This window comes from Natrix helvetica, assembly GCF_964273705.1.
Source record: "Natrix helvetica genome assembly, chromosome: Z".
Classification (NCBI taxonomy): Eukaryota; Metazoa; Chordata; class Lepidosauria; order Squamata; family Natricidae; genus Natrix; species Natrix helvetica.
Genome location: NC_138554.1, coordinates 58,931,979 through 58,952,129, shown reverse-complemented (window position 1 = coordinate 58,952,129; position 20,151 = coordinate 58,931,979). Strand labels below are relative to the sequence as shown.

Here is a 20,151-nt window from a genome sequence, read left to right as displayed (position 1 = left end):
TATAAGTAAATTTTGATCTCAAAACATAATTTATTGGTCAAAAATAAGCTTAATTAGGGGTATTTTAACTCACACATCCAACAATGCTTTAGATTTCTTTTGTGCTTCCTCCTAGGCCTATTGTTGACCTAATTGGAACCACGGAGACACAGTCTGAACCCTCTGAATTGGAGATGGACGATGTGGTAATAACAAACCCACATATTGAAGCAATCCTGGCAAATGAGGACTGGATTGACGACGCTTCGTAAGTTGGGCAGCAATGCCTTCCAGACTGCATAATCTGGAAGCGATTGTTTTTCTTCTGCTGCATGCAATTTGGGACAAAATGGCATAAGAGAATAAAGGCCAAAAATCTCTTCAAATTCCTTTCTTTAAATGCTTAGTACAGAAGTACTACGCTGAAAAGGATTGATAGTCAAGTATTTGACAAATACAGGTGAACCAAACACATATTTCTTCACCCATTTTTAAACCTATGTTGGTGGGGAGAAAAAACTGCAAAGGATAAATAGTTAGCTTTTGAAAATAGCCTTGTTATCCAATAATATTTGTTTTTAGCTGAATGATACTTTCCTTTCATTATGATCATCATTAACCTTAAACATCAATTTTGCCCCCATATTAGAACTAGACCCTTGTGGCAGACTTTGTTTTTTAATCATATCTGCCACATAAGTTGTTTTTTGCTTCCCTTTAAATCCACTAGTGCTTACTATCTCTGTCCTTCCGTGCTAACATTTTGCAAGCTCTTATCTCATCTGATACCTTTTTTCTTTGTCTGAGAAGATAGTTTCAGGCTCCATACTTCCAATGCATCTTATCTTTGCAATATTAATTTAAATGGAATAACAAAGAGTGTAGTAGGGGAAAGACTAGAAAAAACCTAATTCTAACTTATTAGTCATTTGTGCAAGTTATTGGTATGAATTTCATTATTGTTAAAAAAAAACGCTAGATAATGTCTTTGAGCCTTAACATGTGCATGTCAAGGTTCCAACTGACAAACCCAAACAAGTCAGCATTCCAAGACTTTCACTTTCCTCAAAGAACTACTTTACTGAGTACATCATTACCACACAGATGATCTTAAAACCAGGTCGGGCTATTTCCTGCACTTTCAGTACAATTAAAGATTAGACAATTCCCACCCTCCTCGTCACAGGTCACATTATCCAATTAGGTGTTCTGGCATCTCCTTGATAGCCTCTTTCAGTCTCTGGCTAGCACTGTTCAGATGATTTTGGTTCCCATGAGATAGAAAGTTGTTGATGTCTGGTTTAACATTGCAAATCTCCCTCGTCCCCCCCAAAAGTGTGTCAAGCTGAGAAATGGAGAAAATTGACTGTGATGGGACCAATCCATTTAGAAGTTGATAGTCAGACCCCCCCTAAGAGTGAGAAACACTTGGAAAACATCAAGCACGTACACACATTAGAGGTGGCTGGATCCCCCCTGACTTCGGAGAGGGCCTTCCGGTTTCTGGGAGTATTTCTCCTTACACTTTTTTATTAAGCGGTCTGCTTTCATATGCCTGGCCTTCACCTATCTAACCTCTGCTACTGGATACCCTTGCCACTGGACCAGGTATTGAAGTTTACCCTTATGTAGCCTGGAATCCAGGACCTTCTTGACTTCATAGTGGGTTTCCCCCTGCACCACTATTGGAGCTGGAGCTACATTGCTAGTGGACTTAGTTCTTTTTTTAAATCACATTTTATTAAGTTATAAGGTATTGTAAAATGCCAAAGTAAATAAGAGGACAATGAAGGGGTAGCGGGAAGAAAAGAATAGGGGGAGGAAGGGAAACAAAAAGAAGCATTGATTTCCTATTCTCTCTGTTACAGTAGAATAAGGCATTAACAACAGATCACAGTCTTTTGCTTTTCCTCTATAAATATAAAAATGGCTCTGTGTGTTTATATTCCAGCATAACTGGAACACCTCGAGCAATTTCAACCAAACTTGGTACACAGATGACTCACTCTCTGGAGAAAAATACTGTGGGGATAAGACACCCCTAACACCCCTTGGGTGTGTGTGTTGTGTTAAGATACAGCCTGTTGTGCCGTACTGCCGTACTGGCTTCTACTGTACAGCACGGTGGAGTTGCCATGGTAACGGTTACAAAGTACTCCACAAGGGAGCTCCCTCTGGTAAGGGGAAAAATCCAACATTAGAAATTACATTTGGTCCAGATATTTCCCCCCTATAAGTAAATACCTGGGCAACGCTGGGTTATCAGCTAGTAATAGTATAAACAAATCATTTCTATAAAGATCTATCAATCTAATATGTAAAGATCTATCAATCTAATATGTAAAGATCTATCAATCTAATATGCAAAATCAAAGTTTCATTTTTTTCCACATCAAGCACAAAGTTCAGAAGCCGTTTCCATGTAGAAACAAAAGTACTTATGTTCTTTTCTTTAATTGATAGTCAGTTTTGCCATTTCAGCCAATTCCATCTATTTCTGTAACCATTCTTCTACAGTAGGAATCAAAGTGTCCTTCCATTTTTGTGCATACAATAGTCTTACTGCTGTCAACATATATAATAACAAAGTTCCAATTTTTTTCTCCAGTTCTTTTTCTATTAGGCCCAAAAGGAAAAGTTCTGGTTTCATTTTTATTTCAATTTTCAGGATTTTCGGTATTAAAATATGAGTCATAATCCATTTTTTTTTTTTTGCTTTATCACATGTACATCATAAATGGTAAAAAGTCCCTTCTTTGTTTTTACACTTCCAACATACATTTGACATACCTTTATAGATTTTAGAAAACTTATCTGGCCTTAAATATCAACAATAAAACGTTTCTTTTAAATTATAATTTAATGTAAATTTTAGACCCTTCATCCACATTTTCCCATCCTTCAAGCATCACATTATAACAAAATCCATTGCCCACTGAATCATACAAAGTTTCACATGTTCATTTTCCAAATTCAATTTCAATAACGTTTTATAATCTTAGCAATAATATGTTCATCGTTATGCTAGTGGATTTAATTCTGACCCTGCCACCGGCTTGAGCAGACTACAATGGAACACTTGGTGCCTTTTCACTAACAAGCGTGGGCAGTTTCAATTCTACTGTCACTGGGTTTATTATTTTTACTATTGAAAAGGGTCCTATGAATTTTGGACCCAGCTTCTTATAGAGTAGTTTCAATTTCAGATATTTTTGTGGAGAAGTAGACCTTCTCCCCAATGTGAAACGGCCTCTGGAATGACCGTGTCTTATCTGCCTGAGCTTTCTGCATTTCTGTTGCTTTAGCCAGTGCCCATTTTAATTTCCCCACACACTTTGTAAGAAACCCACCCATTCCATTAGACTCACTGAGGAGCAGGGTTCCTGCAGGTATTCTGGTATGGGGATGAATTCCACTCCTATGGCTACTTTAAAAAGGATGAGTCCCATGCTACTATGCATAATGTTATTGTAGGCAACTTCAGCAAATGGCAGGCGATCTGCCCAGTTAGATTGCTGATAGTTAACATAGCACCTCAGCTATTGTTCTATCATTTTGTTAGCTCATTCCACAGATCTGTTGGTACTCAGGTGTAAGACAGAGCTAAGCTCTTGAGATGACCCAATTAACTTAATGAGCTCCTTCCAGAACTTTGCAGTGAACTGAACTCCCCAGTCCGAGATGATCCTTCTTAGCACCCCATGCAGCTGGCAGTCATGCTGCAGGAACATCATGGCCAGTCTTTGGGTGGAAGAGAGACTCGAGCAGGTGACAAAGTGTGTTTGCTTGGAGAAATAGTCTATCACAGTCCAGATTACTGTGTTTCCCCTGTTCTCTGGGAACTCCACTATAAAGTCCATCACTGTCTCCTCCCATGGTCGAATCAGATCAACTACCTGTTGCAGTAATCCTGGGCTTTTCCTTGGCCTTTTTTTCATCGCTGCGCACACAGCACAGCTTTTCACGTAGTTCTCTATGTCCTTTTTCATTTGCAGCCACCAAAATTGTCTCATTGTTAAGTGCAGGGTGTTTAGGAACCTGAAGGGGCCTGATTGCTTGGCATCATGGCTTAGTGGCAAAACTTGAGCCTTAGGATGCTGGGGACATACAACCTGCTACCCTTCCAGGCCAGTCCTTCCTTCAATGTAAGCTTTTCCCCATGGTCCTTGAACCATGGGTTGGATTGCAACTCTCTTTTTAGTTACTGGGTCAGTTCATCACTAGGGTCTGACTGTTTACTCCCTGGCTGCTGCCTCATCATCACTTGTGCCATTTTCTGGAGGGAAGGAATAAAAAAGTCTACCACCTCCTCCTGACAACTTTTGTATTATGGCAGGCGGGACAGGGCATCTGCTAGGAAATTCTTGCTCCCTTGGGATGTACTTCAGTTTGAAATCAAATTCTTTGAAGTATTGTGCCCACCTGGCTTGCTTTGGTGAGAGTTTTTGGGGAGTCCAAAGCACCTCCAGGTTCTTATGATCAGTCCACACCTCAAATGTTACTTTGCTCCCCTAGAGGAATTGGTGCCATGTTGGCAGCACCCATCGGATAGCAAAGGCTTCCTTCTCCTACACTGCTCAATGTCTCTCAGTTTTGGTGAGCTTTCAGGACGTGTGCATAGTTGCAGCTTCCCCTTTCAATTTTTCTGGAAGAGAACTGCCACAACCGGCCTCACTGCTATCAGCTTGGATGACGAAAGGCTTCTCAGAGCTAGGATATTTCAGGACTGGTTCCTCATCAAACAGTCCCTTTAACTTATCAAAAGTGTCCTGGAACTCCATCATCCAGGTTAGAGGCTGTTTCTGGTGCAGCTTCCTTCCCCCCTTTCCTGTCTTCCACAGTTCAATGATCAGCAGAGCGATTTTGGCAAAAGAGGGGATAAACTTCCTATAGAAGTTTGTGACTCACAAAAAACTCTGCAGCTGCTTGCGGGTTCGGAGGGCCTGCCACTCAAGTATGGCTTTTACTTTTTCTGGGTCCATCTCCACCCCTTCACTTGACACTCGGTAGCCAAGGGAGTCTAGGCAAGTCTTGTGGAATTCACACTTAGATATCTTAGATATAGGTTCATCACTAGAAGCTTCTTGAGCATCTGGCACACTTCATGTGCTCTTCCATTGTTTCAATGAAGATGAGAATGTTGTTCAGGTACACTAAGATTCCCTTGTACAGGTGTTCATGGAGTATCTCATTAATTAACTGCAGGAACACAGCAAGGGCTCCTTGGAGGTTAAACGGCATCACTTTGAATTGGAAGCTCCCCAGTGGACAATTAAAGGTAGTCTTCCACTTGTCACCCTCCTTAATTCTCACTTAGTAGTACACCTCTCTCAGGTCTAGCTTCTTGAAAATCTTTCCTTTGGCTAAGTAGCCTGACATGTCTTTCATTAGGGGGAGGGGTACACTCATATCCCATTGATCCCCCTCCATGCATAGCTCATTGATCCCCCTAAAATTCATGCATAGTCTCAACTACCCATCCTCTTTGAACAGTATGGGGGATGCTATACAGACCTTGGCCAGCTGGATGAATCCCCTGGCAAAGTTCTTATCAATGTAGTTTCTCAAATTCTCCAACTCTTTTGGGGTCATGGAGTACATCTTTGGCTTGGGGAGTTTCAACTCTGGCAGGATCTCTAATGCTCAGTCTGTAAGGCGGGGGGAGGGGTGATGTAGGACATCACATTCCTCTTCACTGAACACCCCTCTCAGGTTCCGATACTCTCAGGGGATGAGCTGGGTCTCTGACTGCTGTTATGAATCCGCTTTCAGCTGCACGCTTCCTCCAACCTCCTCACTCTGCCATTCAGCCTCTCCCCGAGTCCCCAATGAGAAAAGAGGGGAGTTCCCTCCTTATGCTCCTTTTCCACTTTCCTTTCTGCCATCATATGGTAAGGCCCCATTTTTCTAGCCAGGACATCCCCAGAATCACTACCTCCATCATTTTCAGCATTATTATGAACCAGATGATCTTATGATGCTTGCCTATCTACAATCATACAGACTCAATCAGGTGCATTGTGGGGGAGCTTCCTATTAGGGACCAGTCCACCTGCTCAAACCTCATGGACTGGGGCAGCTTCCTCATTCGTATTCCTGGCTTCAGAACTGTGGACAAGATCATTAAGCATTGGGTGCACCCATGTCTATGAATGTCTTCAATTCTCCATGGGCTCCCGACTTGGGCACTATGGTTCTTGCCAGAATAGAGAAGGAGTGGACGGCTCCACTTTCCATTGGATTGCCCTCTCCCTCGTCTTACTCTCATAAGGAGCCGGCTGCTGGTCCCCCTTGGCCAGAGTTCCCTCTTCCTCACTGCTAGGAGAGGAGAACTCTATGGTCTGGTGTGCTGTGCTTGACCTCTCTCTTCCCTTTTGTTGCAGCTTCTTTGGCTCGGCAGGACTGGACAGGGTGGGGGAGCAGGTACCAAGCATTATACTGCCCTATGGCCCTGCTGGCCACACCAGAAGCATAGGATTGCTTTGAGGGTTGGGGCTGCTAGGGGAGCAGCCACTGGAACAGATGCAAAACTATGTCTCAGCAGGCATCATTCTTGGCTTCTCTCCAGCTCCACTTCCATCTCTGTGACCTTCCCTGAGTCTTCTCCATTCTCCTGAAGGTGATCAGGTAGGCAGCCAAGTCTCAGGATGCCGGGGTTTTGTTTGCCAGTTAAAGCTTGAGAAATGAGAGCTAGTTTATTGTTAAGGTTTCAACTGACAAACCCAATGAGTCAGCACTCCAAGACTTTCAGTTTCCTCAAAAAACTGTTTTATTGAGTACATCATTTTGGCAAGGATGGTCTTAAAATCAGCTCTGGCTATTTCCCGTGCTTTCTGTATAATTAAAGATTAAACAGCTCCCTCCCTCCTTGTCACAGGTCATGTTGTTCAGTTAGGCTTTCTGGGTATCTCTTCCTTGGTAACCTCTTGCAGTCTCTGACCAGCACCTGTGATGATGATCTTAGTTCCCATGAGAAAGGAAGTTGTTGATGTCTGATTACATTCCAAAGCTCCCTCGTCCCTCCAAAGTGTTGTCAAGCTGAGAAAGGATAAAATTGGCTGTGACTGGTCCAATCCATTTCAAAGTTCACAGTGAAGGTTTTACACGTGTTTAATAGTAATAGCTTTTATATACACTTCACAGTGCTTTACAGCCCTCTCTAAGTGGTTATAGATTCAACATGTTGCCCCCAACAATCTGGATTTTCATTTTACCGACCTTGGAAAGAAGGAAGGCTGAATCAACTTTGAGCCAGTGAGAATTGAACTGCTGAACTGCTGGCAATCAGCAGTCAGCAAGATTAGCCTGCAATACTGTATTCTAACTACTGTGCCATCACACTGCAGAATGTGCATTGATGTTCGGTTTAATCAATTCTTGAAGGGAAACTTGTCAACTTGAATGACAAGAGCCAAATTATTCAAGTGAGCTGAGAACAAAATGTCCTACAGAATGCTCAGAAACAGAAAATCTTGTGTCTAAATAGGAAAACTGAAGACCAGAAAACTGAAGACCAGAAAATCATGGAAGAGTCCAAGTAGAAGACTTTTGGTGAAGTACTTACTCTAATTTGCTGCTATTTTCTTTTTCCTTAGGGGCCTGGTCTCTCACTGCATTGCTATCCTAAAGGTACATTTCTTATTTTTTTTTCCAAAATCATAATATGAAGATAAAAGGTGCACAGTCCACAGGAACATATGTAAGTCAGTAAGTACAATTAAGTAGCAGACAAACCCACCTCACATAACATTTATCTTACTTTCTGAACAGATCTGCCACACTCTCACCGAGAAGCTTGTTGCCATGACAATGGGGTCGGGCGCTCAAATGAAGTACCCAGCAAGCCTGAGTGACATTATTGTGGTGGCCAAACGAATCAGCCCAAGGTGCGAGTTATAAAGAACTTAAGGGGAACAGGACTTTGGATTGATCTAGGGAGAAAAAGTCCATTTTAGCCTGAACAAAAGATGGGATATAAACAGTGGTGGGATTCAAATTTGTTTACTACTGGTTCTGTGGGTGTGGCTTGGTGGGAGTGGCTTGGTGGTCATGTGACTGGGTGGGAGTGGCCAACTCAATGTCACTCATGTTGAGGAGGGTTTCACCTAACCTGGCCTCTTGTGACCATGGGGATACTGCAATGATTGTAAGTGTAAAGAACAGTCATAAATCACTTTTTTCATTGTAACTTTGAATGGTACTAAATGAACTATTGTAAGTCAAGGATTACCTGTCCAAAAATACAAAAATGCCCTAAATACCAAGCATCAGATTAGAAATACTTGCAGGTTGGAGTTACAAATCAGGCAGGGTGCCAGAGCATCTTGAGGAATTAAAATAGTTAAAATGCAATGATAATTATCAGCAGCGAAGTCTTGCTCATAAAGTGAAATCCTTTAGCAGAGAGGTCATTTAAGTTCTCCAGGAGAAGCAATCCTTAGATCCATTTGCACTACTTAAAGATATCAGCTGGCCTCACTCACCTTGTAAGATATCCTAAGGAAATCATCCAGATTTAAGAAAAGATCACATGCCCTCAGAAAGGCAGTAAAAAAATTAGTGCTTATTAAACCAATTACCAGAACAAATAGACACAGGAACTAGCCAGATTTCTGAAGCTGCTTCTTTTCAGGAACAGAGATTAACATTTTTCTTTCCAAACAAAGCTGAATAGGGAAAATTATTCCATCAATAAAGCGAAGATTAAACATCACCAAGCACAGAATTAAACTTCACCAAAACCCAGTTTTAGACCAAAACTCAGAAAGAGTATATAAACTCATGTTTGAATGTCAATCTTTTTAGCTAGTCAAGAAGCCTTGCTGAATGTCACTCATCTTGGTTCCTTGTCATTAAAAGCTTCTTTCCGGCAGCTCTGCTTCATTATTCAATTATTTCTTCAAAGTGCTGATCATTGCATCCCAGCTGGAAGAATTCCAACAGGTGACTATTTCATCCCAACAGCAGTGTAAAAAGCTTAAAACAATCCTTCCTCTTTAAGAAAAGCAAGCCCTAGCAAAGAAACAGCAAAGGGAAATTTAAAAACAAAACAAAACATCTGGAGTCAGTAAGCCTAGGCATACTGCCAAGAATGTAATAAGGGTTAAAGGAGAGGCAGTTTCTGTAAGCAGGGCAATAGAGATTAGGCTACAAACAACACCAAAATGTTTCTTCCCTGCTTTCCTTACAGGATTAACCCTGTAAAGTGGAAAAAACAAAAGGAGATTTCTTCTAACAACTGGTTCTTCAAACTGCTTAGAAAATTAACTATTGGTTCTAGTGAATTGGCTAGAACTGGTTGAATCCCACCTCTGGATATAAACCAAATGAATACTGTGTTTCCCTGAAAATACATCAGGGTCTTATTTTCTTTTTACCTACAAAATATGGCTTTGGCTTTATTATGGGGGGAGGGTTTATTGTTTTGGGTTGCTGGGCGGCTGCTCTATGGTTGTGGGCCAGCTGCTGCAGAGCGTACAACCATAGAGTGTGCGCTCAGAGTGGCCACTGCTGAAAGACTCAGGTTGGAAGCCACGGAAAAAGCCAGGCTGGGATGACGGCAGCGGCGGAGGTGCCCTGGCTCCTTAATGAGAGCTAGGCCATGCATTGTGAGGCTGGGAGGTGGGTGAGCAAGAGCAGAACAGCCACTCATGCAACCCTCCTCTCCAGCCGTGCAGAGCGTCATTCACTGGCATTTGGAAGGCAGCAAGCCGCGGGAGCCGGGCAGCGGTGAACAGGCGCTCACGTGGCTTGTTGATATCCCTAGGTCAGTGAATGGCGCTTTGTCCGGCTGCAAAGGGGGTTTGCCAGGTGGTAAGCGGCGCTCTGCCTGGCCGGAGGTGGGGGGTTGTCCAGGGGACTTATATGCGGGAGGGGTTACATTTGTGCCCACCAGAAAAATGTGGCATGGCTGTATTATGAGGACATGTCGTATTTTCGGGGAAACACGGTAAATGAAAGGGAGGATGTACAGAACACTATTGTGGGATTATTGTTTAAGCAACTTCTTTATGAAAAGGGCTGTTTCAACTGGTCATACTTTGGATGGGGATTCTTCCCTGATTGGGGCAGTTGCCCTTGTTGCTCTTTGCCCATTCTGTTTTTAATGTCCTTGAATTTGCAGGATAGATGAGGAAAGTTTTAGAGAAGGGATAAGTAAACTAGGCTGCAATTCTGTTCAAGATGCTAAATGTATCTGGGTATATCACAGGAGCATAAGAAGAAGGAAATGCAGTGGGGTACCTCAAGTGTCTGTCTTGAGTACAATACTCCCAAGCATCATAAATGACCTAGATGAGGGTATTAAGGGTGGATTACACAAAGCTGGGTGGGGGAGATGTTAACATTTCGGAACACAGACTCAAAATTCAGAAGGATCTTGTCAAACTTTGAGCATTGGTCCCTAGTCAACAAGCTGCAATTCATTGGTGAGAAATGTAAGGTCCTGCACTTAGGCAGGGGGGAAAATGCACACAGAATAGAATAAGTGGTACCTAGCTCAAGAGTAGTACTTGTGAAAGGCATCAAAGTGTCCTGACACTGGTTAAGTATGAGCCAGGAGTGTGCTGAAGATTCCAAAAAGACCAATGCAGTCTGACTACATCAATAGAGGGAAAGAATCAAGATCATGGGAAGTAATAGTACTTTTCTATACTGCACTAGTGAGGCCACATTTGAAATACTCTGCCTAATTCTACTCAACACAATACAAAAATTATGCCAAGACCTCAGAAAGAGTACAGAGAAAAGCAACAAAGATGATAAGGGGTCTGGAGCCTAAATCACACAGTGAATAGCTAAGGGAACTGGGTATGTGTAACCTAACGAAGAGAAGGTTTAAGGGTGGCTTAATAGCCATCTTCCAATACTTAAAGGGATGTCACAAGGAAAAGGAAGTCAGTTTATTCTCTATAGCACCTGAGGGCAGAACAATTTATTTTCCATAGCACCTGAGGCAGAAGCAATGGATGGAAGCTTGTCAGAAGGTGATCCAACATGGTACTAAGAAAGAATTTTCGGACAGTAAATTAATCAATTGGAACAGTTTATCTCTCTGAGTTGAGGTTACTCCATTGCTGGAGCTTTTCAGGAAGATTAAGCAATCATTTCTTCTGGTTGAGGTCCTGCCTTGGGCAAGAGGTCTAGTGACCTCCAAGATCCCTTCCTACTCCGTGTTTCTATGAGTCTAAGATGTAGTTAGACATTTATCTTTCTATCTCTCTGTGTCAGGTGCAAGTGACCACATCCACATATAAAGAGTTCAGGTTGACTATTTTATTGTGTTCTAAAAAAACCCGATATAAATTCTGTATAAGCATTTTACCAGACTGGTTGCCTTTGCCTTCCCTTGGAAATTATCAGATAAGATTTCAAGGAACTTAAGGGGAGGGGGTTAGGTCTAAGTCTCTTGCACCTGCTCAAAGTTAGTTTCCCACATAATCCCTTCCCCTTGTCTGGCTGGGAACTTCACAACACCTTAATTTCAACAGTTTAACCTTAACAACATCTGCCTGAGACATAAGGTCTATCCTCTATATGAAAGTAGACGGAGGTGGTCCTGGTAATGTCCTCACTAACAATCGGATAACAATCTTTAGTGTACTTTGTCACACTACGTTAATATATGAAATGCAAGAAAGACATGCTGAGGTTCATACAATTCAACAGGAGCAAGCTGTGCTGCTCCCCTCTCCTCCCCTCCCCCTTATACTGGACAGAGAAAGAGGGAGAGGAATGAGTGGATGGATGAATGGACAGACAGATACATAGCAGTTTTTATTTCACTTCTTAATGTGTACATTGTTAAATTACAACTAGCCATCTATGTTTTCTGCATAGGGTAGATGATGTGGTCCGATCTATGTATCCACCACTGGACCCCAAACTCTTAGATGCCAGGTGAGTAGGCATTGCTTGGGAGGGAAGGTGTGATACCTTTATTTTAGAGAAAAGAGGGCCTCTGTTTACATTTCTGCACATTTTTTTCTTTTTGACAAATTTAAATTTGAATTGTTTTGAGAAAGAAAAACACAAGGGAGAAGGAGGGACATGCTTACTTCTCCAAACAGACCTACAACTCATTCTTCTTTTTGAAATAATCGCTCATGAGAAAAAGGATAGATTTCTGCCTTACTTTCTAACTATATAATAAACTATATAACTAGAAAACAGTATACCATATTTTTCACACTATGAGATGCACTGGACTATAAGACACACATTAGTTTTAGAAAAGGAAAACAAGAAAAAAAATCTGCCTCTACCATTTTAATAATTTTTTCCCAAAATTCATATCTTTCAAAACTTTAAATAAGAAGCCTCAGTTTAAATTGTCATTTTTATTCTGCATTTTAAAGAATCAAGAGTTTACTTTTCATTATGTTGATTTAAGATGTTCAAAACATTTTATCCTTTAACTGATTTTTTGGCAAACACATTAATCCTTATAAATAAATTCTTGCAAAATTATTTTTAAGCACTCAGCCAAAATAATTATTTAAAACTTATAGCTATTATTCAATAATGGTATCAGCTGAGTTTCTTGTTAATTTCTAATCTTGTTCCTTCCTGCACATTAATGGAATATAACCTCTTTTTGATTCTCTAGCTGTAGCTCTAGCTTTCCCTTCTGTAAAATAAATTCATCATTTTTTGCGAAAGTTATAAAAGCTTATTGTCAAAGTATTTATAATAATAAATCAGTAACCCATTTGGTCCAGACACCTTTCCTCTTTTAGGGTTTTTTTTTAAATAGCTTTGCAAATATTCTTTATTGTTGCGAGTCCATTCGTAATCTTTTACTGCTTCTCTAGTCTTAAGCAAATTCTGTTTCTTGAAATATTCAACTATTTTCTCCATGAAAATTTACATAAATTGAAACAATATTGATGAAATACTTTTTCATAATCATGTTTATAGTGTCTTTTTGTAATTTTATCATTTGTTCTTTTTTGAGACTGTATATCAATCACTTCTCTAGTTTATCTGTAAATTCATTTTTTGTTTTGCATAATTCATTTTTATTCCATTATCTTAGTGTTAATATAGATAATTATCCCTATAGAAGCTTAATGTTGAGAAATATTAACCTTATCTGGAAACTTCTTTAATTTCTCATTATCTCATCCAAAATGATTTGTTTTTTCTCTTGCCTTTTCTTTTTGAATTCACTATTCATCATCATTTTAGCCATTGTCAATCCACTGCAGGATACAATAATAATACAATACAATACAATACAATACTAGAGTTGGAAGGGACCTTGGAGGTCTTCTAGTCCAACCCCCTGCCTAGGCAGGGAACCCTATACCGTTTCAGACAGATGGCTATCTAATATCTTCTTAAAGACTTTCAGTGTTGGGGCATTGAAGGATGAAGGCCTCTTCTACATGTATGAGATTTGAAAAAAAAACCTTTCCAACCAATATGGTCCTGAGCTTCCTTTTGACAATTGGCTTCATAATACTAGCTGATGTTGCTGATCCATTTTGTTTTAGGTCTTTTTCATGGATGCTTTTTATCAAGTGGGATCCATTTTATGACTGCCTTTGTCTAACTGCCATCAGTTCTTCTTGCTATGTGACCAGTCAATTTCCATTCTTTTACTCTCTTGATATTGTATACTTTTGCGTACAAATGCAAAAGTTCTAGAACTATATTAAAAATTTTATAATATTAATGTTAAATAGCTACTTAGAATTAGGCAGCATCAAACTGAATAAACAAATATGGTAATTAAATAATAGTATTATAATATCAATTTAACACACTGGTATGCACGCTTTAAATTTTAAAAAAGCTGGAGGAGCCTTGGCAGCGGAGTAGGAAAGGCTGGGCTTGGTTCATCAGCCTTGCCCCAATTTCTGTTTCTTTTGCAGGACGACGGCGCTGCTGCTCTCAGTGAGTCACTTGGTGCTGATCACACGGCATGCCTGCCAGTTTCCCAGCCGCATGGACTGGATTGACCAATCCTTGTCTGCGGCGGAGGAGCACGTGAGCGTGCTGCGCCAGGCAGCCTTGGCTTCAGAAGCTGAGCGAGTTCCTTCTGGACCGGAAGTCTTTCTGCAGGAGCAGTCTACAATTTAAGAACAAGGGGAAGAGGAGAGGGGACCCGTGTCATAAATGGCTTTGTAGTTCCTCTTCTTCATAAAGCTGATGATTTGGCATAATGACTGTTATCCTGAGGATGTCAGAAGCTCCCCTTCGGCTGTTCTAGTCTTGCATCTGGATTAGTGACTCAGATATAATTGTGCTGGAGTGGGTAGAACGGGGAAGGAGGACATAGTATTATTGTTAGTACCTTTTGTTTGCAATCAGAAATATTTTTGCTATGACATTTGTTATTTGTAATTAAAGCGAAGAAAAAAAAGGAGGAAGTTATATACAGGTAGCTTAACTTAAGACCACAATTGAGCCCAAAATTTCTATTGCTAAGCAAGATAGATGTTAGATATTTTGCTCCATTTTATTATTTTTCTTGCCATCATTGTTAAACAAATCACTGCAGGTGTTAAGTTTGTAACATGGTTGTTAAGTGAATCTGACTTCCCCCTTGACTTGTCAGAATATTATAAAATGTAAATACATAATCACTGGGATACTGCAATCCTTATAAATACATGCCAGTTGCAAAATGTCTGAATTTTGATCACATGTAAGTGTGAAAAATGATATCATTTTTTCTGTGCTGTTGTGACTTAATGGTCAGTAAACAAATGGTTGTAAGTCGAGGACTACCTATACGAAAACTGATGTGTGTAGTTAAGTGACAGTCACCCATAATTACAGTACATAATCCCAGGGCCTTGGTGTCTTTGATAGCAATTCTCCTAGCCATTAGTTACCTGATTCTGAAACATTTTCCAGTTTCTGCAAAACCAATTCTACAGTTGTTTGGATTCTAACTCGTGTTTTCTTTCTATATGAAAATAATGTGTACAGTGTAAATTAGGAGATTGTAGAGGAATGAACAGTTGATGGCATCAGTGAATTCCTCTTCCACAATTGCAGGTTGAACTTAAAATCATTCTTATGTATATAGAGGGAGTTTTCCCCCTCATTCAGACTTTTGTAATAAATAGTTCCCTTCATGTATTCAGTATCTTTTATTGCTAATATTAATGTATGACAAAAACCTCTTTTCTTACAAAGATACATCTGAATGTTAGATAGCAAAGCTTTAACTAGAATATCTATTGTTCACCCAAGTATTTCCAGACTGGGTCCTTTCCTGGTTTGCCTTTGCACAAATTTTTGTTTACCTACTCCTACACTACCCATTATCACTACCACTTTCATGTAAAAATAATATAATAATATAATAAATTATAACTTCAACCATTTCAGTTAGAAAAGGAAATATTTATTGACCAAGTTGAATCTTGCTTGCTTAGGTTTTCATTGTAATCAGCAGCATTATTGAAAAAAAAATTAATATACATATATGCAATGCAGATAATGAAACCGTTGTTCACTTTGACAAGAATCTGTCTTCTCTAATCTTTAATCTTCCTAAACCACAACTTCCATAATTCTAAGCCCTAATTCTGCTTCATTACAAAATAACTGCTGGAATAATTGCAGCTCAATCTTAAAATTAACTATGTAAAATAACACATTCCAGAGTGCATAATTGCAGAGTTCTCCCACTGAAAACAGTCAAATTTTCTGACCAGCTTATATTGCTTAGATATTATTTTCCTATAACTTTCATATAGGAATCGGATCTGGATCAAGCTATGTTTTGCTAGGTTCAGCCAACATTCAGAGGAATAGTTGAAATGCTGGTGGCTATCATTTATAGAAATTGGCAACATTGTAAACATTTCTCTAGCATTCAATAGTTTCAGAAAAGACAGAGTAGGGGTCAAAATACAGTCAACAAATGCAATGTTGATAATTGTTTTTTGCCAACTCAAGGATAAGACTTTCATTCAGCAGGGGTCAGACCCCTATGTAACTTGTTAATGGCCATTTCAAATTCAAAAAGGAAAAAAAATGTTTAGAGTATCTTAAATATCATTGTCTGACATTTACATTATTATCACATATATTGACATGTATATCTGAATCAAATATTTCCCTACATATGTTATCTGTTCATGTTAGAAGATGCATTTCAACGAACCTGCTATAAACCAATTCTGTTGTTTTTTGCTTTGTGTTGTTTTACTATGTCATTCCCTCGTCCCATGGAAATAAATTAGTGGAATAGTACAGTAGGTTCCATATGATAGTGAGGCTGGTGAGAAGATAAATGCTTGTAGGGTCACTCTTGCTGGTAAGGTCAACAGAGGAAGGGTGATACTGAGAATTATTCAAAAGTTAAGACAGATGAAACTGTATAAGCTTACCAAAAATCAAACCTTGAAGAAAATAATGACATATAAGGGCTCTGTTTTTGCCATTAAAACTAGACTGTTGTAACGTTTAGATGAATCTGGATAGCAACTCATCCAGAATGTGCCTCTAGGTATTGAGGAAATCATAAAATGTCCATAGGTAAAAGTTTGAGGGAATGAAATGACAGACAAAAGTTGCAAGCAAGCCTAGTCATTATGTGTAAATATTGTAATTCATTTTAGCCTTATGTGACATGATATCTCCCCTTCCATCTGCAATCAGACTGTCACCAGGGTGCTTTTGACTCTAAAAATCAATGCACAGCAGCACTGTATTGGTGGGCCTTCAAATTTGTACAAGATGCATAGAGTTGAATCTTTTAGTATGAAGATTCCCTTTGAGTTAGTCCAACAACCCTGCACCAATTGTGTCCAGGCAGCTCCCAGCCATGTATCAACATTAGGAACATCCTCTGTGAAAAAATCACTGACCAGTACATTAAAATGGTAATCATGTAGTAGGGTTAGACTACTCTGTCAGTATTAACAGTGACAGGTTTCATTCTACATTCTTAAGGGATTTTTCCACAAAGCTGAAATAGTGCGTTGGTGAGCAAATGTTTCTCCTCTCGATCTTCAGAGGAAAGCATTCATTTCCTTTATGAAGAAAAGGAAGAGGAGGAAAATCCTAAATAAACACACAGCTTGTACTCTGTCTCCTTCATGAGTCTGACCTTTTTCATGATTGCGATATTGCTATAATAATTTATTTGTAGTCAAAATGGAACCTAAGAGATAAGGAAACCCTGCAATCAGACCCACCCTTAGTCTTAAATCATTGTGCTGCTTGATCCATCTCTCTTCATGCTTCTTATTTTTTTTCATGATGATTAATTTTATGTGTACGGTCAAAATGGAGCCTAGGAGAGAATAGGCAGGAAACCAAAAGTAAAGGAACTTGTAACTAGACCTAGCCTGTTCCGAAAGAAATGCTATGACTGGTGGATATTTTCCTTGCTAGCTGTTTGGGTATTGAAGCACAGAACAATCATGTCAACACAATACAAAGCGTGGGGTTTATCTTACAGTTGTGAGGAATCACTGCTTCCTGATAGGTGCAGATGGAGCTGAATCCTTTGAAAAGAAAAGGGGGAGAGCACCGGGGAAAGATCTTTTCCCTCATGTGCTGATCATTGCTTTGCAATTTACCTAGAGAACTGTTCTTATAGCTTCACATGAACAACTTAGCACACACATAAGGAAGCTCAGTTCATGCATGTAAACACTGCAGGCACTAAATCGTAGCTGAGAGGAAAGGTAATCTGGTTCAATAACTGCGTCTTTCATTCTTTAGTTCCGACCAAAAACATTAGGGAGACAGAAGGAACAAGAACTGCTGTCTTGAGAATTAATTATTTTGACTGCTTAGAAAGGAAGCAGACTTCGAGACGGTAAAGCTACGTATTAGAATCAAATGTATATGTAAGATTTCTAGAAATTCTTGTTAGGAACCTGTACACATTTCTTTATACATTACTACTAAATTCGGATTTGTGAGTATTACTGCTTGCTGCGAATGTTAAATTTAAGTATTAAAAAAAGAAAGAAGGGGGCACCCGGATTTGAACCAGGGACCTCTTGATCTGCAGTCAAATGCTCTACCACTGAGCTATACCCCCTTTTCTGCTGTGAATGTTGCGACAGGTTTTTTTCAAGGGAAGGAAGTGAAACTAAACATTCCATTTTTGTAATAGAACCGGTAGGAATCCTGTTAATTAGTTCTTCAGGAATGTTGTAATTCATCAAAAAAAATGACATAAATAGTTCAATGGTAGAATTTCTTCTTGTAGTTTCATTATCTCCCCAAAGATCCCTTGTTCTTTTTTTAAATTAAAAAAAATATATTGTAGGGCTTTTTGTTTAGTGACCATAGGAAAGATTCACATAACACAGGATTTGAAATTGTACCATTTTGACCCAAAGCTGTATTAAGCCTACAAATATATGTGGAATATATACTGAGAGAACCCAGACTAGAAGATCAATATGATTTTAAAATTGGATAAAAAAATACAGGATTAATTATCTGCAGTAAGCTTGTGACACTTGTGACACTGAAAATGCAAATGATCCACAAGCACAACAAAACAATGAAAATAAAAAATTGGAGCGTCAGATATAATGAAGATGACTAATGACAATAGACAGCAATCAACCTTAGAACTGACAAAAAATATTGAAGTCCTGGAGACTTCTGCTTTTTAGGCTATCAATAATAAAGTAACCAGCAGTCAAGACATAAGTTGCAAGCAAGATTTGAAAAAGTAGCAATGAAGGTGTTGGAAAAGATATGCAGGTATCAGGATATATCTCTTTCTATAAAGATCAGAATCATGCATACAACAATTCTGCTGTGACACTTTATTGAAGTAAAAGTTGGACTTTGAAGACTCAGGATAGAAAGTATACTGACATTTTGAACTTTGTGTTCTCCAAGACTCCTTGGAGAATACTATGGATAGCCAAGAAAATAAACAAATAATCATCAAAGATATCAAATTAGGGTTCTCACTCAAGGCACACAGGATCAGGCTCAAATCATCATACCTTATATTATGTGAACACCTAGTTCTCCAGGAAAGTATATGTTGCAAAGGTAGAAGGAAAAAGAAGAGGATCATTAGGAGGAAAGTAAGACTCATTTATATGGCAACTAGTGCACTACTGAAAGACCTGCAAAAATAGGTTAGGACAGAGAAAATCTGTGCAGTCATTAAAATACACACCAACTTGTGGGCACATAAGTAATCAACCAATCATTTTGACCATTTAGGAAGGGAATTGTTTAAAACGTAATATCCCAAGACTGGGAACGGATATTTATTGTTTATTGAAAAGTTTGTTATGCATGGAGTCCTGTAAATAATGCATAGGATTCCTTACAGGATTCTGTAGGGTTGGGCATTACATTATAAGAACTATCTGCAGCCTAGTGCTTTGAAGAGGCATTGGCTTAGAAATATGGTGAGAGTTGTAGCCTTATACACATGGAAAGTATGCATTAATTAGTCTGCCACTAATCGTTTCCTGAGATCTTAACAAATAAGCCACTTATTACTATAAACATTTTCACTGGTCGCAATCCTAAACTTTAGTTCTTTCAAGTATAATTCCTGAGAAGAAAATTATATATACAGTTAATGGGGTAAAGGAAGAAAATGGGGAATATTTCAGAACAGATAGTAGGACAGTGAAAATAATTTTGTACAATGTCTTTTCATAGTTTTAATAGACACTTACCCTGGCTGATTAGTTTATTGTTCAATGTATCATGTCAACACAAGAGTCTAAGCTGAGTAAATAATGTTCATTTAATCATGGGTGAGCATGCTAATACAACCTATTTTAGTTAACAACTGATTTCAATGAAATGATATTATAGCTAACTTGCTGTTTAATTTTTGTTCAGTCAGTTACTAAAGTAATCATTTCTCATTTAACTATTCATTTCCCTTCTCTCTTCCCAGATATACATTAAATATTGTACAACAATAGCACTCTTGATCTTTAAGGTGTCATATAATTTGTTGTATGAGTTTCAGAAGCCCAATTATGGTCTATTACAACCTATATTTGCAAGTTGTAAATGCAGACTGAAAAAAATTGACATCGTGTATTATAAATGAAACTTTAATTGTTGCTCCAAACTTAAAATGCTATCTTTCTTGTTTTATTAAGAAAGCAAGGATTGTTGTAGCTCCCACAATAACCTAGTTGATTGAGAGACATTAGCGGAGTGGAAGGAGCACTTTTGGCAGCACTTTCTCAACCT

At 39.1% G+C, this 20,151-nt stretch overlaps 1 protein-coding gene across 2 annotated transcripts in view; it reads left to right on the top strand.

Moving 5' to 3' along the window:
* Positions 1 to 15,068, top strand: part of TMEM98 (transmembrane protein 98) — a 31,598-nt gene extending 16,530 nt beyond the window's left edge. For both annotated transcript variants that reach the window (XM_081971034.1, XM_081971035.1), the window contains exons 3-7: positions 116 to 247; positions 7,575 to 7,608; positions 7,750 to 7,865; positions 11,818 to 11,877; positions 13,857 to 15,068. In XM_081971034.1, the coding sequence (XP_081827160.1) occupies positions 116 to 247; positions 7,575 to 7,608; positions 7,750 to 7,865; positions 11,818 to 11,877; positions 13,857 to 14,064 (550 nt within the window). In that variant the 3' untranslated portion in view covers positions 14,065 to 15,068. The remainder of the gene's footprint in view (positions 1 to 115; positions 248 to 7,574; positions 7,609 to 7,749; positions 7,866 to 11,817; positions 11,878 to 13,856) is intronic.
* Positions 15,069 to 20,151: the final 5,083 nt, after the last annotated feature.